This window comes from Gymnodraco acuticeps, unplaced genomic scaffold, assembly GCF_902827175.1.
Source record: "Gymnodraco acuticeps unplaced genomic scaffold, fGymAcu1.1, whole genome shotgun sequence".
Taxonomy (NCBI): Eukaryota; Metazoa; Chordata; class Actinopteri; order Perciformes; family Bathydraconidae; genus Gymnodraco; species Gymnodraco acuticeps.
The window spans coordinates 566785-583942 of NW_022991244.1; the positions used below are offsets into that span (position 1 = coordinate 566785).

Below are 17158 nucleotides of genomic sequence, written 5' to 3' on the forward strand. Positions count from 1 at the left end.
AAATTACTAAAAGCTGTAAGAATCATATATCATGCATATCACAGTAGATATTCAAATCAACAAACTCAAAGAGTTCTGTTTTAAAGCTTAAGGTAGTTAAGGTAGGGACAATAGGCGCTTTCACACCGGAGTACTTTTCCCAGTAAAGTTCCGATATAGTTCCGAAAATGTGCGTTCACACCAAAAAAATCCAGAACTAGAACTTAGTTCATGAGAACCTTTTCACCCCCTTTTCAGTCCCTGCTAGAGTGCAGGTACTTTCGTGGGAGAATAATGTTCCCATTGGCTGGGCGGATTGCAAACCACGCCCCGTAAAAAAAAAAGTTTTGTGAAGCCGCCATTTTATTTTCCTCGCATTAGCATTATTAGCATTAGCCCAGCGCACAAACGGAGAGAGACTAACTTATGGCAGCACAAAAGAAAACATGAGAGCGGTGGAGATGAGTGTTGAGGAAACTTCTGTGTAGCTATGCAGCCGGAGTCACCGACTCAGGAAGGAGACACAGTAGGAGCAGTAGCTTTGATGTCAAACACTGGTGGTTTATTTGGAGTTAACGGCCGGAGGATTCACATCACAAGTCCAAGAGTCAGAGGTTCTGACTTCACGGTAGAGTTGCCACGTCAATTCTGGAGAGCCTCTCTCTTGCCAGCCCATCTAACTGGTTTCGCAGAGAGTAAACAACATATTTGAGAAGATAGCCTAAACAGTGTGGGAACACTGAGCTACTTGCGTCGGACACTTATGACCTCGAAGATTTCACCTTGGAGTCCACAAATACAGAGAAGGAAGTGTCCCAGTGTACCCACAACACAGACCATCTGTGACCCAGTATTGACCGGTCACAGAATGGGAACAATAACATTATTGGCTAAGCAGCCTGTGTCCTTAAAGAAGGTAAACAGACATCAAGGTTTGTCCTGTATGTTACAAATTGGCGTCTATGATAATTATTTCCATAACAGTAGACATTATTCTAATCTGAATTTTAAAGCATTACTTTAGATCCCCTCCCTCTAAATATATCAATAAACATTAGAAAATGATGCTCCTGACTACCATACAAGTTTAAGAAGATAATATTGGTTTTAAAGAATTCAAAGCTATAAATAAACAGCAACAGGCTCTTTAACCAAGGCACTGTTAGCCTAACATGTAAACTAGTTGTTCACACTAATCCTAATATTATCACTTAATATTAGCAAATTCTATTTTATTTTTTTAAAACATATTGATACACATATCGATTTGTTGTATAAATATTGCAAATCAAAACCTTTATTCACTAATAATTACCAAAAATCGTAGTTCTATCTCCTGTTATCAATGCATTCACATTGCCCGCCATGAACTTCCGGGGAACGATCCTCGTCTACATGAACCACGTGACGATAACCGTTTTTGGACTTCCGTTGTCGTAACTCTTCTATTATACGGCTCTGGGTTTGCGGCCTGCCAGTAAACCCAAAGCAGAAGAACAAGTGACGTCAGCGGCTTCATTTGCCTAATCCACCCCCAGGGACTTTTTCCAGTGTGAACGCGATCTGTACTTAAAGAGTTCACATGAACTAAGTTCACATGAACCTTTGTGGGAAAAGTACCGCAGTGTGAATGCGCCTCTTGTTTATCCCACACAGACGAGTGATGGCTCCTGGAAAACAACTGATGACCAACAGTCATGTTTGATGCAACAGCATTTTTTTTATAGTGTTGTTTTACTGTCTTATTTCAGCTTAATCACATTCATGGTCACTCCTTTTCTGCTTAAACATTTTCATTGTTTTTGATAGTTAATAAAGAAAATGTTCAGTTTATAAATACTTTCAAATATCTTCATCGTTAAAGTTTTACCTGCATTGATAACGACAATAATGCACTGCTTTCACATTTAGATCGAACTCTAATTGGAATAACTTGAAATGAAATGTCTATTCATCTGAATATTGATCATAAAACACACTGAAGTCCTGAGAATTTTAGAAGTAAGCCTAGATATGTTAATATTAAAAATGACGTTTTTTATATAATTAATTTTGCTTTTGTATATAGCCATGTGACAATTTTATTATTATTTTTTTTTAAGTAGAACGGCACCTTCCTTTACTTATAAAACAAAATATATATAACTAAAGATATAAACATAATTTGCTATTGAACATTTTAGAGTTTTATTTTTATTTAGTAAAATATTTCCCTTCAAAGTAGCATGTTTTGTAATGTCGTTGGGTTCAGAGTTATCAGACCTAGTAAAACTATTTGATTTATATATTTTTAATTGGATGTACAGTTTGTGTGAATTATCCTACTTTTTAGATTTGTTGTAACTTGAAATTTTGTACAAATAAAATATATTGTCACTCAATCAAAATTGTGTTTATATTCATGTTTATTATTTTATGTATTGTTTTTACATTTGCAACCCCATCTATCATTTACGGTCTTGGGGCATGAATATTAAGTTTTACATGAAGTTTGAGCAAATCATTTTTGTTTGTGAGCCCCTCAGAGTCAAAAGGAAGTGCATGCAGAGTGAAAAACCACAAAGTCAGGAGCAAAGAAAAGTAAAGAAAGATCGTTTTATAAGAGATGCGGTTCCCGTTCAGTGCGTATAAATGTCCTGTTGTATTTTTTCACATATTATTTCACACACCAGACTCTATACAACACCGTTTTTACATATTTTTATTTATTGAATTAGCATTCCCTCATCTAAAATACATCTCACATCTTATGACTCACACCCACACAAAACCTTTGCCATGAAAAAATTAAAACAAGGGTGCCGTATATTGATTTTGGACTTTACATTTTAAAAGCCTTTTAACTTTTACAGTGTTGTCTTTAATAGAGCAAAAACTTTTTTTTGTTTCTTTTTTTTTTTTAACAGTATACAAACAAAGGCAGTTAAAAAAAGCTTGGAGCCACCTCAGTTCACTAAGTGCACCTCTGGACACAAGCAATTATTTTTTCTACAAGGCCAAATGCATACAAAAGACCCTTCTTCTTCTTCTTCTTTTTTTAAAACAGATATTTCTCTGTAGAAATGTAAAAGTATTTGCGAGAAGCCCTAGGATATATAATTAAGCTCCTGGAAACCTCCACATATGTAAACTATGTGTTGTCCAAAATAGAAAGCAAACTAAGCTGTACATTAGTGACTAGTGTATTAATGGCATCTGATCATGATAGAAAAATGTGCTTTTCTGTGTACATCAAGATTGCACAAACATCCCGATACGATACACCCCCCTCCGCTCCAACCAACATCACAACAGTTGTAATATTAGTGTGTGAACAACTGTCAGCTGACATGTTCATCCAGGACTCTGACAGGAGGCGCCTTCCTCTCATCAGCACGCTCAAACCACCAACCAACAAAAACTAAAGATTATCACCTGACTTTCTCTCTCCTTCCCACCAGTTTCCCCCTCTGTCTTTCTCATTCTTCTATTCTCCATCTTGTTTCAACAGTCTTTTCATATTCTCCACAGAAAACCAACATCTTACATACTTAAATACATGTGAAACCAAGCAAAAGAGGCGCCACATGCAGAGTGTGTGAGTGTGTGTGTGTGTGTCTTAGTTTGTCTTTCATCCAGTATACATTCTAGGCGATTTAGAAAAAATAGAATCATTATCCAGAGAGCAGCTCCCTCACTGAAGTCCCTGTGGCCGGGGGGTCATATTGCTCTGACAACCTGCAACACATGTTCAGCAGTCAGCACTTTATCCTCAGATTTTATCAGGAGAAATCGTGCATAAGATGAGAACAATCCTTACCCAGTGGTCTAGCTCCTGCCTCCCTTCCTTGTAGATTTGGGCACGACGTCAGAGCTTGGCGGTGCTGGGAGCTGGTCAGAGTGAGGCTCCTCTGCATGGTGCTTCTGAAATATAAGATTGACGTTTTACAACAAAATATAGAAAGGAAGAGAAGACGCAGCGCCGTTGCATGCAGATTTCACAACATTATTTGACGAATTCACATCGGCTAAAGAGACAGGAGAGTACATCACATGCAGATTTCACAACATTATTTGACGAATTCACATCGGCTAAAGAGACAGGAGAGTACATCACATGCAGATTTCACAACATTATTTGACGAATTCACATCGGCTAAAGAGACAGGAGAGTACATCACATGCAGATTTCCGCAGGAATCCACCGATAGAGATTTTTTCAGAATCCTTTGTACATTATCATGCAAATCGAACGTCATTGTTTTCTTCATGCAGCGAGCAGTTTGCTTACTTTGGACTTTGACTTTGACTTGCTCTTGCCCTGTAACAAAGTTGACACCTTGGTTAGGCCCAACACTCCTCGAGCTCCATGAGGAGGAGACCTCTGATACGGTTTAATGCTATTACATGACCGACAGAGGGCGCCGTGTCACAGTGAAATCTAAAAGTGCCCAACGTCAGTGCTTATAAAATGCCATTAGTCAAAAGCAGATTGATACCATTAGATGTCAAGCTTTACATTTGGTCTCTAACATTTACTTAATCATCTGATGGAGTGATCTTACATCCTGACCTCTCACAGATCTTATTTTACCTTGGGTTTGTCTGACTTAGGTATGAACTCTGGGGCGTCTGGGAGCAGGGTGCTGGACAGGGTGTCCAGGACAGCGCCAGCCATTGGCTAGGAAAGAATGATAAATAAGGAAAATGATAAACAAACACAACAAACCAAACTAATAATACAGTTGTTTAAGATTTCTGCATAAATTAAAATCCAGCTAGCCATTTTCAATTGCTAATTTCATTCTGGAACAACTATTGCACATTATTCCCTACATTGCTTGATTTTATGAATTTTTCAATTTTTTTGATAATCCTTTATACACTTTGGAAATATTATCTTTGTAACATGTCAAAAAAGCACATTTAATTGATAAAGTTTGTATCCAAAAACAGCAGAAAATGCAAAAAGTCTGGTGCAGTACTGAAATATGACAGCACACCACATTGTACTTTAATAGCAAACATTAAGATTTCCATAGAAGGAGGAACTATAAATGTAAATATTATAAATAACAGTGTATTTCCCGTGATACCTTCAGGGGCTCTGAGTCCAGCACAGGAGGTTCCAGCTTTGTTGTGGCAGCGCCTGAAGCGACGGGTGCTACAGGTAGAGAGGCAGCAGCAGAGAAGTCACTGGACAGCAGGTCCAATGCTGTCTTATCATCCATAGACTTCTGCAGAGAGACAGGAAGTGCATGTGGTTTATACACAGTGAACTTTACACCATTTAACAGTGCTCGATTGTCTACTGTCACATTCTGAGACTGTGTGTGTTCAAGGTTCTTTATTGTCAAACTAACATAGCGACAGAGTAATTATGTCGTTGAAAATCTTAGGTCATAGGCTTCTCCAACAATGCAACACAATAATCCAGATAAGCAGACAATATTAAAATATACTATATTAAAAGTAATACAAAAAGAAAAATAGTTGAGTGGAATAGTGCAATACGAGTCTATATACAAGTTATTGGAATGATATATTAGATAATAGATAAATAATTACTAAGTAGCAGATGAATGTTATGAAGTTGTTTCAGCAGTTCAGTTGTTTAACAGTCTTATTGCCTGCGGGATGAAGCTGTCACTGAATCTGGTTGTTTTAGTCAGGATGCTGCGGTAACGCCTGCCAGGGACGGTGTGTGTGCGTGACAGATGTGTGTGTGTGTGTGTGTGTGTGTGTGTGTGTGTGTGTGTGTGTGTGTGTGTGTGTGTGTGTGTGTGTGTGTGTGTGTGTGTGTGTGTGTGTGTGTGCATTCCTACCCCCTTAGGTTTTGGTTGTGCAGGTACTTTTCCAATATCCTTTAAAACAACATTGGTAAACATTAGACTAATAGTAAAATTACTACACGCTGTAAAAATCATATATCATGCATATCAAAGTAGATATTCAAATCAACAAACCCACATAGCTCTGTTTTAAAGCAGGTAGTTAAGGTAGGGACAATGTCTCTTCTTTATTACATCCTCTATTTTATAACTAAATAATATTTCACTGTTGAAACTGTATTTCTAAAACATGCACTAATACTTTGAATTATGCTCCAGCAGCTGCTTACTTAAACCTAAATTGTTAATCAACCAGGCTGATGGGCTCTACTAAGTGGAGATTTAGTTTCTGGGATACACATGTCTGTTGAAAATGTAATGGCAAACAATCATACAGGTCTTTAGATATTTCAGTCTGGACGAAACACTCAACACTTGGCTAGAAACAAATGAAGTACGAAATTGCAACATAAAAATGACTATAGAACTCCTCAGATGCCAATATGAAACAAATTCTGGTGACTTTTTTTTTTTTAAGTCTGATCGATATAGTTTTCTAATGTTTGTGGCTTTAAAATTCTAAGTTAGCTTATTTTACTTATTCCATTTGTTAAAACAAGTAGACAAGTTATGGCCTGTCATAGAAAAGTTATTTTGTGTCTGAATTATTGTCAGTGTTTGTTACTGTAGTACCAATTGTGACCACAAGAGGCTGAAGGGCAACATTACCCATGTTCCAAATAGTAAAAATACATAGTTTTCTTACAAGTTAGGTTTTCATTTCTCCATGCATTTTAAACACAAAGTCCACATATTGTGTGAGAGCCAGTCACTACCTTTCAAACCAAGAACTATCAGGCTTGGATAGTTGATCAATACATGTTTCCCTACTGGCCTCTCAGGGCTTCCGTACTCAACAGAAACACAGGGAGATATAAGACTGTTTTTTACCCCAGTGGGTCGATACTCTGGTGGCAACGTGTCGTCTCTCTCCCCCATCTTAATCAGCCTTTCTTCTTTCAGCTTCTCCTCCTGCAAAAACAAATTGAAATACAGATTACAATCAGAACAGCTAAAGTGACTGGGCGACAAATAACAAATCATTCTCTCTCATGTTGGCTGTGCTCTTGAAGGCATTATTACATTGACGAGGTCTTTGGTAGGAACTGGGGCGGGCATAGGGACGGGTGTGATGTCCTTCAAGGTGTCTGACAGAGCATCCAGAGCATCCAGGGCCTCCAGGGCATTGTCTGCTCCTGCGGCCAGCTGAGGGCACAAACACAGACAAAAAGATTCCGATCATGTTACTGCAGGGATTAATAGAGTCCAAAAAAGGCTTGAGATGTACTCGTGCTGTGTTTACATCTGCGGAAGATTCTGTGGGAGCACATGCAGAGGACTTCACCGTCGAAGCAGCCCTGGAGGAAACAAATTCTTCCGCCAAGGCGTCCAGAGCAAAGTCTGCAGAGGGCTGAAGGAATGACAAAATATAGGGTGTTTAATTTCTATAGGACTTTTCAAATGCATAGAGGTACCTTTGCATCACATTGTATTCTTTAGAGCTACATCAACCAGTGCTGGATCCAGTGTGTACCTGTGCAGGGGGGGCTGAGGGGGTGATGACAGGAGCCTGGACCACAGGAGCTGATGAGGAGAACGCAAAGTCTCCAGATAAAAAGTCCAGAGCATCACCAGTGTTGATGGAGGGCTGCAGGACGAGGGGAAAATCAAGGAAAAAGATGATTAAAGTATGATATTGGGAGATAGATATAAGTTGAAATAAGCGTGAGATGTCTGATTTATCAATACTACCAAGGTAAAGAGTGTTAACCTATCATTAAAGAAAATATATTGCAGACATTCATTTTTCTCACCTCAGGTTTAGGAGCAGGCCTTTTTTTGCTTTCCTCCTCATTGAACCTGTATTCTGGAGGAATGGAGTCATCCCTCTCTCCTACAAACACACCCTTCTCCTTCTTGTGTTTGTCCTCCTGTGAAAACAAGTTAAAGAAACAATTGGGGACATTATTTACTACCAGGCACACACTCAATCCAGTCTGCCCATCTAAACAAAGAATTCAAAAGCATGTATGTATACAGGGAATTGTGCCAGTATGGTCCAAAGTAGGCAAGTTATGTGATTTGCACAAGAATGATTATAATTGGAGTTAACATTTAATTTTTTTACAAAATTAAATGTTTTGATTATCTGTAATTCTTTAATTTATATGTTATTTTATTTGTATCTGCACTGCAGACAGAGTGCAGATCTACCTGGACATACAATAGCAGACAATAGCAGTGTTTATAATATTCATCACATCTTTGCAATATATGTGTCTAATTTAGTATCTATCAGTAATCGGCTACCCTGGTCTCAATATTGGCATCGAACTTTCAAAAAACGTACATCTGTTGACCCCTACTATATCTACCATTGATCATGTAACACATGATAAGGGAACACAATCGTGTGGAATAAGTGAAGCAAAAACCACAGTTTGAGTTTTTTTAATGGGAGTGATTGTGTGTCTGTGAGTGTCCCATACCGAGATGATGTCCTCAGGTCTGAGTTTGGAGAGTTCAGGTTTAGGGAGGTCTTTTGGCAGCGTGTCACTGAGAGCACTGAGAGCATCCAGAGAGAAGGAGTCACCCTGAGGAGACAAGGAGAAGAGGAATATAATGAGACTGTCGTAAAAAAAATAGTGAGATAAGTAAAAGAAGATACAATTTATTTTACTTTGTATGCAGTTTAGACGCATATATAAAAATATGCATTGTAGTAATAGAAGCAATACCTTATCAGTCTTGGGTTTTGGCTCTCGTGGTTGTACATGGATGACGTCAACTTTGTTAGGGCGCTCCAGAGGACAAACCGTTCTCTACAGGAACACAGGGACATACTTTAGGACATGTAGGTGAAGCCGTGGGGTGACCCAAGGACAGGCACAAAAGACCCCGCGATACAAAATCATTTCAATTTGTCATATAAAACACACACACACACACACACACACACACACACACACACACACACACACACACACACACACACACACACACACACACACACACACACACACACACACACACACACACACACACACACACACACACACACACACACACACACACACACACACACACACACACCACACACACACACACACACACACACACACACACACACACACACCACACACACACACACACACACACACACACACACAGCTTTACCTCTGGTGTCTTTTTCTTGGTTGCAGGAGGGGCAGGTGCCTGAACTCCAGAAGCTTTGGTTGTAGACACAAAGTCTTCAGAAAGCATATCCAGAGCTGACAAGTCCTCTACTTTGGTCTGAAAAATAAAGACCACAGCTTTCAGCAACGACAAAGCAAACATATTGGTGAGATTGGTATCATTCTTTTTGTATGACTTTTTACCACAAAATGCTACAAACCCTACAGTTTCTGTATACATGACAGGATCGATGAATACAAGTGGAGGGCCCTCACACCCAATGTGTGCTCATGTGTCTGCACGAGGAGCGTTGACATCAAACTTTACATGAATGGCTATCAGTAGATGTATCTGTTTTCATATTACGCCATCATCAATTTAAAAATTGAAATATGTCCAGTTTGATCAGTAATGTCATTATCAGCCTGGTCTCTTCTTTGTGTTAATAAGCAATTGGGAGAATGCTGACATGCATTATAAACATCATGTTAGCGTTGTTAAGGTGTGCATGTTATCATGCTGATGTTAGCATTTAGCTCAAAGAGTCACTGTGCCGAATTACAGTCTCACAGAGCTGGGAGCATGACTGTAGCTAATCTACATGCTGCTCTACTGGTAGTTTTTTGATGATGTCCAAATGCATGGACATCCAGTTCACGACATGAACTTTTATCCTTAATGGATAAAACGTATAAATATGAAAAAGTGATTTGGCCAGTCTGGAAGAACTGTGGTCGCCCAGTTGACTTGCTGAGGACACACCGCATCAAAAGAAAGTACGTTGGCTTTCTAAACCAACCAACACTGACAGCAGTTGAAAAGAAAGCGTGATAATGTATTTCTTGTACAACTCGTAATTTGTTCTGCCTGTCACAGTAACAGATCCACACTGTAGCTGTAGAGCAGGGGTGTCAAACTCAAATACAAAGTGGGCCAAAATAAAAAAAATCGGTAGGCTACTAGTCGAAGGCCGGACTGGTTCAATGTTTATTGTAAAACTTTTTGAAATAAACTTATTGCACATATTAAACCTGGAACTAACAAAGCCTACATTATTGCCTATAACATCAACATTAAATAATCAGTTGCATTCATTTCTTATGGCTCTATCTGCAGCTTTTCCGGAGTCATTTCTTATGATTACATTTTTCCACAGGCCAACAACAGCTTCAAAAAAAATATTTCCCTCAAAGAAAAAATCAAACATGCCCTGTTGTCTCAAGAAAGAAAGTGCAGAAGGAAACATCTATTGAAACTCAGTTTGCTGCTCTATGATGCTAGTTCAAGCCAGATACTTGGCATCTCATCTTGGGTGCAAGTTCATCAATGTTTGGGCTCAGGCTCTGAGCGAAGGAAACCCTCAGGATGGAGTGAAGGTGTGCGTGCAATATACCGGCGCGCCAGATCTAATAGTAATTAGAAATTATCCTGCGAGCCGAAATTAAATCCACCACTGGCCTGATTTGGCCCCCGGGCCTTGAGTTTGACACATGTGCTGTACAGGAAGAGCAGGAGCCATGACAGCAGGTGGAGGGCCCTTACACACAACCAAAGTGTGCTCAATTTTCTACACCAGACAACAGAGATGACATCAAACGTCATAATAATGGATTTCATAAAAATTAACTCTGTGGATATGCCAAAAAGGCATAAACATCATATAGAGGAATTTAGCATGGGATGTTAGCAATGAGCTCTGAGAGACAGTGTTCAAAGCTACAGCCTCACTGAATCGCTAGTATGACTGTAGACTCTTTGAAGGGATAACAGATTATTTTAATTTTCTTTAATTTTCATGTATGTCCGCTGATAAGTGTTTCACACTGCAGGAACAGGAGTGTGGACAGGAGCCATGACAGCAGGTGGAGGTCCGTAACACACAACCGGTTTGTAATCAATTGGCTATACCAGACAACAGGGATGACATCAAGCCTCATACTAATGGTGTTCTGTTGCTGTATTCATTGTCTTTTTACAGATTCATCAGGTGGTCAAAATTGTAATTTGTCCAAATCTTGGTCTGTGATTAAATATGGATATCATTATCAGTCTCAGCTGTATTTTCTGATGATAAGCAAATGGTATTATGCTAACATGCTAAACTAGGACAGTTGAGGTGGCATTATAAACATCATGTTAGCGTTGTTAATGTGATTATGTTAGTATGGCAAAGTTAGCATTTAGCTCTGAGAGCCAGTGATCCAAAATACAGCCTCACAGAGTAAAGTGAGTACTAAATTACCATACAGCCGCTAGTGTGACTGTAAACTCTTATTTTATTTTAGGTTTTACATGTGAAAAGAAAATATATACTGTTATTGTTTAACAGATCCTAAGTGTACCTGTACAGGAAGACGAACAGGGGTGTCGAGAGGAGCCATGACAGGACGTGTGTAAGGTCTCTCACACATCCAAGTGGGCTCAAGTTTCTATACCAGATAACAGGGATGACATTACACTTTATATCAATTTCCATCAGTAGCTGTGTATGTTTGCTTCTTAAGCTGGTCCTCATCAGGTCAAAATTGCAATTTGTCAAAATCTTGACTTGTGATTAAAAAGTTTCAGCCATACTTTGTGATGATAAGCAAATGGTAGAATGCTGACATGCTCAACTAGGGCAGTGAATATGCCCAGTGGGCATTATACTGTAAACATCATGTTAGCATTGTTAAGGTGAGTATGTTAACATACTCACCTTAACAATGCTAACATGATGTTTTTTAGCATGGCAAAGTTAGCAAATGTAGCTCTGAGAGCCAGTGTTTAAAACTACAGCCTCACTGAGCCTGTAGTATGGGTGTAGACTCTTTAAAGGGATAGTGGATACAGTGTTTAAGTGGTATTCATAAATTGTCCGCTGTTAAGTGTAGTAGTTTCACACTGTACCTCTGCAGTAAGAGGAACAGGAGTTTCACTACGAGGAGCCATGAGAGTAGGTTCAGGTCCGTAACACACAACCGGTTTGTAATCAATTGGCTATACCAGACAACAGAGATGACATCAAGCCTCATATTAATGGTGTTCTGTTGCTGTATTCATTGTCTTTTTACAGATTCATCAGGTCAAAATTGTAATTTGTCCAAATCTTGGTCTGTGATTAAATATGGATATCATTATCAGTTTCAGCTGTATTTTCTGATGATAAGCAAATGGTATTATGCTAACATGCTAAACTAGGACACCGGATATGCCCAGAAGCAATTATAAACATCATGTTAGCATTGTGAGTGTGTTAGCATGGCAAAGTTAGCATTTAGCTCTGAGAGCCAGTGTTTCAACAGTGTTGAACAGTGTTTCAACATCTCAGAGTAAAGTGAATACTAAAGTGACCACAGTCGCTAGTATGACTGTAAACTCTTATTTTATTTTACTTTTATATGTGAAAAGAAAATGTATTTTGTTTTTATTTTTTGCCTAACAATAACAGATCCAAAGTGTACCTTTACAGGAAAAGGAACAGGGGTGTCGAGAGGCGCCTTGACAGCAGGTGGAGGTCTCTCACACATAACCAAAGTGGGCTCAAGTTTCTACACCAGACAACACGGATGACATTACACTTTATATCAATTTCTATCTGTAGCTGTGTATGTTTGCTTCTTAAGCTGGTAATCATCCGGTCAAAATGTCAATGTGCCCAATTCTTTGGTTTATGACTGAATAGGGAATATAATTCAGCTTGTGTTAATCATGGTAGAATGCTTCCATGTTTGTGTTGTCACGGTGAGCATGTTTACAAGCAAATGTTAGCATTTAGCCGCAAGAGCCACTGTTCCAAACTACAGTTTCACAAAGCCGCAAGCAGGACGGCAGAGTGTCACAAATCTGCATGCTGCTTTATTGCTTAGGTCATATACTGTAGCCACAGGTGAAACTGCAGTGGCCGAAAGAGTTAACAGTTGAAGAGATAATCTGTCATATTTTTATATTAGTGTCTGCTCTTAACAGTAACAGATCCACACTGTACCTGTGCAGGAGGAGCTGATGAGGAATCCGAGAAGCCTCCAGACAAAAAGTCCAGAGCATCAGCAGTACCCATGGTGGGCTGCATGTGGAGGGGAGGAGGGAAACATAGGAAGGAAAGACAAAATAGCTTCAAAAAAAATATTTCCCTCAAAGAAAAAAATCAAACATGCCCTGCTGTCTCAAGAAAGAAAGTGCAGAAGGAAACATCTATTGAAACTCAGTTTGCTGCTCTATGATGCTAGTTCAAGCCAGATACTTGGCATCTCATCTTGGGTGCAAGTTCATCAATGTTTGGGCTCAGGCTCTGAGCAAAGGAAACCCTCAGGATGGAGTGAAGGTGTGCGTGCAATATACCGGCGCGCCAGATCTAATAGTAATTAGAAATTATCCTGCGGGCCGAAATTAAATCCACCACTGGCCTGATTTGGCCCCCGGGCCTTGAGTTTGACTCATGTGCTGTACAGGAAGAGCAGGAGCCATGACAGCAGGTGGAGGGCCCTTACACACAACCAAAGTGTGCTCAATTTTCTACACCAGACAACAGAGATGACATCAAACGTCATAATAATGGATTTCAGTAGCTGTATTTGTTGTTATTTTACATAATCATCGGGTCAAAATTCTAATTTGTCCAAATCTTTGGTTTGTCACTGACTTTTCATATCATCATCAGCCTCAGCTGTTCTTTGTGCATAAGCAAATATGAGAATGCAAACATAAAAATTAACTCTGTGGATATGCCAAAAAGGCATAAACATCATATAGAGGAATTTAGCATGGGATGTTAGCAATGAGCTCTGAGAGACAGTGTTCAAAGCTACAGCCTCACTGAATCGCTAGTATGACTGTAGACTCTTTGAAGGGGTAACAGATTATTTTAATTTTCTTTAATTTTCATGTATGTCCGCTGATAAGTGTTTCACACTGTACCACTGCAGGAACAGGAGTGTGGACAGGAGCCATGACAGCAGGTGGAGGTCCGTAACACACAACCGGTTTGTAATCAATTGGCTATACCAGACAACAGGGATGACATCAAGCCTCATACTAATGGTGTTCTGTTGCTGTATTCATTGTCTTTTTACAGATTCATCAGGTGGTCAAAATTGTAATTTGTCCAAATCTTGGTCTGTAATTAAATATGGATATCATTATCAGTCTCAGCTGTATTTTCTGATGATAAGCAAATGGTATTATGCTAACATGCTAAACTAGGACAGTTGAGGTGGCATTATAAACATCATGTTAGCGTTGTTAAGGTGATTATGTTAGTATGGCAAAGTTAGCATTTAGCTCTGAGAGCCAGTGATCCAAAATACAGCCTCACAGAGTAAAGTGAGTACTAAATTACCATACAGCCGCTAGTGTGACTGTAAACTCTTATTTTATTTTAGGTTTTACATGTGAAAAGAAAATATATACTGTTATTGTTTAACAGATCCTAAGTGTACCTGTACAGGAAGACGAACAGGGGTGTCGAGAGGAGCCATGACAGGACGTGTGTAAGGTCTCTCACACACCCAAGTGGGCTCAAGTTTCTATACCAGATAACAGGGATGACATTACACTTTATATCAATTTCCATCAGTAGCTGTGTATGTTTGCTTCTTAAGCTGGTCCTCATCAGGTCAAAATTGCAATTTGTCAAAATCTTGACTTGTGATTAAAAAGTTTCAGCCATACTTTGTGATGATAAGCAAATGGTAGAATGCTGACATGCTCAACTAGGGCAGTGAATATGCCCAGTGGGCATTATACTGTAAACATCATGTTAGCATTGTTAAGGTGAGTATGTTAACATACTCACCTTAACAATGCTAACATGATGTTTTTTAGCATGGCAAAGTTAGCAAATGTAGCTCTGAGAGCCAGTGTTTAAAACTACAGCCTCACTGAGCCTGTAGTATGGGTGTAGACTCTTTAAAGGGATAATGGCTACAGTGTTTAAGTGGTATTCATAAATTGTCCGCTGTTAAGTGTAGTAGTTTCACACTGTACCTCTGCAGTAAGAGGAACAGGAGTTTCACTACGAGGAGCCATGAGAGTAGGTTCAGGTCCGTAACACACAACCGGTTTGTAATCAATTGGCTATACCAGACAACAGGGATGACATCAAGCCTCATATTAATGGTGTTCTGTTGCTGTATTCATTGTCTTTTTACAGATTCATCAGGTCAAAATTGTAATTTGTCCAAATCTTGGTCTGTGATTAAATATGTATATCATGATCAGTTTCAGCTGTATTTTCTGATGATAAGCAAATGGTATTATGCTAACATGCTAAACTAGGACACCGGATATGCCCAGAAGCAATTATAAACATCATGTTAGCATTGTGAGTGTGTTAGCATGGCAAAGTTAGCATTTAGCTCAGAGCCAGTGTTTCAACATATAGCCTCTCAGAGTAAAGTGAGTACTAAAGTGACCACAGTCGCTAGTATGACTGTAAACTCTTATTTTATTTTACTTTTATATGTGAAAAGAAAATGTATTTTTTTTTTATTTGTTGCCTAACAATAACAGATCCAAAGTGTACCTTTACAGGAAAAGGAACAGGGGTGTCGAGAGGCGCCTTGACAGCAGGTGGAGGTCTCTCACACATAACCAAAGTGGGCTCAAGTTTCTACACCAGACAACACGGATGACATTACACTTTATATCAATTTCTATCTGTAGCTGTGTATGTTTGCTTCTTAAGCTGGTAATCATCCGGTCAAAATGTCAATGTGCCCAATTCTTTGGTTTATGACTGAATAGGGAATATAATTCAGCTTGTGTTAATCATGGTAGAATGCTTCCATGTTTGTGTTGTCACGGTGAGCATGTTTACAAGCAAATGTTAGCATTTAGCCGCAAGAGCCACTGTTCCAAACTACAGTTTCACAAAGCCGCAAGCAGGACGGCAGAGTGTCACAAATCTGCATGCTGCTTTATTGCTTAGGTCATATACTGTAGCCACAGGTGAAACTGCAGTGGCCGAAAGAGTTGACAGTTGAAGAGATAATCTGTCATATTCTTATATTAGTGTCTGCTCTTAACAGTAACAGATCCACACTGTACCTGTGCAGGAGGAGCTGATGAGGAATCCGAGAAGCCTCCAGACAAAAAGTCCAGAGCATCAGCAGTACCCATGGTGGGCTGCATGTGGAGGGGAGGAGGGAAACATAGGAAGGAAAGACAAAATATGTATTAATAACATACTCATCACATTACGGTGAAACTATAAGAGCCGTAAACCACATTTGACTCAGTCTCACCTCAGGTTTAGGAACAGGCAGCTTTTTGTGTTCCTCCTTATTAAACCTGTATCCTGGAGCAATTGAGTCTTCCCTCTCTCCTACAAATACACCCTTCTCCTTCTTGTGTTTGCCCTCCTAAAAAAAAAAGTTGAGGAGATAATAATGCCTGTTGAGTCTTTCTGTGAGAAACTGACACAAATGCTACCGATATGCCAACAGCAGAAGGTGTCCTCAAGGCTGCGAGCTCTGAGAGTGTTTGTGCTCCTACCGAGACGATGTCCTCAGGTCTGACTTCGGGAAGTTCAGGTTTTGGCATGTCCGCTGGCAGCGTGTCACTGAGAGCGCTGAGAGCATCCAGAGAGAAGGAGTCACCCTGAGGAAAAAACAGAGATTGTGCTTTATTGATCTCTCATACACAATTTAAATATCAAAGCAAAAGGTCTCTAGCACACAAAAGGCGACTTGGAAAAACACAAAAGATGGAAATGAATTAAGGGGGAACATTTATTTTTCTCTCACCTGACCACTCTTGAGCTTGTCCTTTCCGGCAGCGGTTTTCTCTACTTCGGCTTTCTTACCAGCAGGAGGACCGCGACACACGGCAAAATTGGACTCCACTTTCTACACCAGACAAAAGGGGTGAAATCAAACTTTGTATTAATGTATTGGTTTATTACACAAAGATAACTGGGGTCAAATGTGTTCCAGCAGTGGGTGTGGCCTACATCGACAGTTAACTCAAACATTAACCCAAAAAACGTTCTAAACCTGTGTGTTTTTGGCAATGCTAACACCATGACTCTATGGATGTTTGGTGAACCCCTGACGTTTTGTTGTTGTGCAAGCAGCAGGTCAAAGGTTTACCTGATTCTGACAAATATCTCAATATCAACTGGATTGCACAACATTCTGTAAAAAATCCCAAAT

The 17158-nt window shown here is 39.5% G+C and overlaps 1 protein-coding gene across 50 annotated transcripts in view; it reads right to left on the reverse strand.

Annotated features, from left to right (window-relative positions):
- Positions 1-2664: 2664 nt before the first annotated feature.
- The window catches only part of cast (calpastatin), a 48497-nt gene continuing 34003 nt past the window's right edge, over positions 2665-17158 (reverse strand). For 34 of the 50 annotated variants that reach the window (XM_034239640.1, XM_034239624.1, XM_034239670.1 and 31 more), the window contains 23 exons: positions 16751-16852; positions 16500-16604; positions 16250-16366; positions 16053-16130; positions 15529-15615; positions 14444-14530; positions 12994-13071; positions 12470-12556; positions 11369-11455; positions 9027-9143; positions 8588-8671; positions 8339-8443; positions 7664-7780; positions 7384-7497; positions 7153-7260; positions 6933-7055; positions 6741-6821; positions 5784-5822; positions 5055-5195; positions 4553-4639; positions 4250-4279; positions 3779-3882; positions 2665-3696 (listed from right to left, as the gene is read on the reverse strand). In XM_034239640.1, the coding sequence (XP_034095531.1) occupies positions 3787-3882; positions 4250-4279; positions 4553-4639; positions 5055-5195; positions 5784-5822; positions 6741-6821; positions 6933-7055; positions 7153-7260; positions 7384-7497; positions 7664-7780; positions 8339-8443; positions 8588-8671; positions 9027-9143; positions 11369-11455; positions 12470-12556; positions 12994-13071; positions 14444-14530; positions 15529-15615; positions 16053-16130; positions 16250-16366; positions 16500-16604; positions 16751-16852 (2070 nt within the window). In that variant the 3' untranslated portion in view covers positions 2665-3696; positions 3779-3786. The remainder of the gene's footprint in view (positions 3697-3778; positions 3883-4249; positions 4280-4552; positions 4640-5054; positions 5196-5783; positions 5823-6740; positions 6822-6932; positions 7056-7152; positions 7261-7383; positions 7498-7663; positions 7781-8338; positions 8444-8587; positions 8672-9026; positions 9144-11368; positions 11456-12469; positions 12557-12993; positions 13072-14443; positions 14531-15528; positions 15616-16052; positions 16131-16249; positions 16367-16499; positions 16605-16750; positions 16853-17158) is intronic. The other 16 variants (XM_034239638.1, XM_034239675.1, XM_034239669.1 and 13 more) reach the window with 14 other exon arrangements.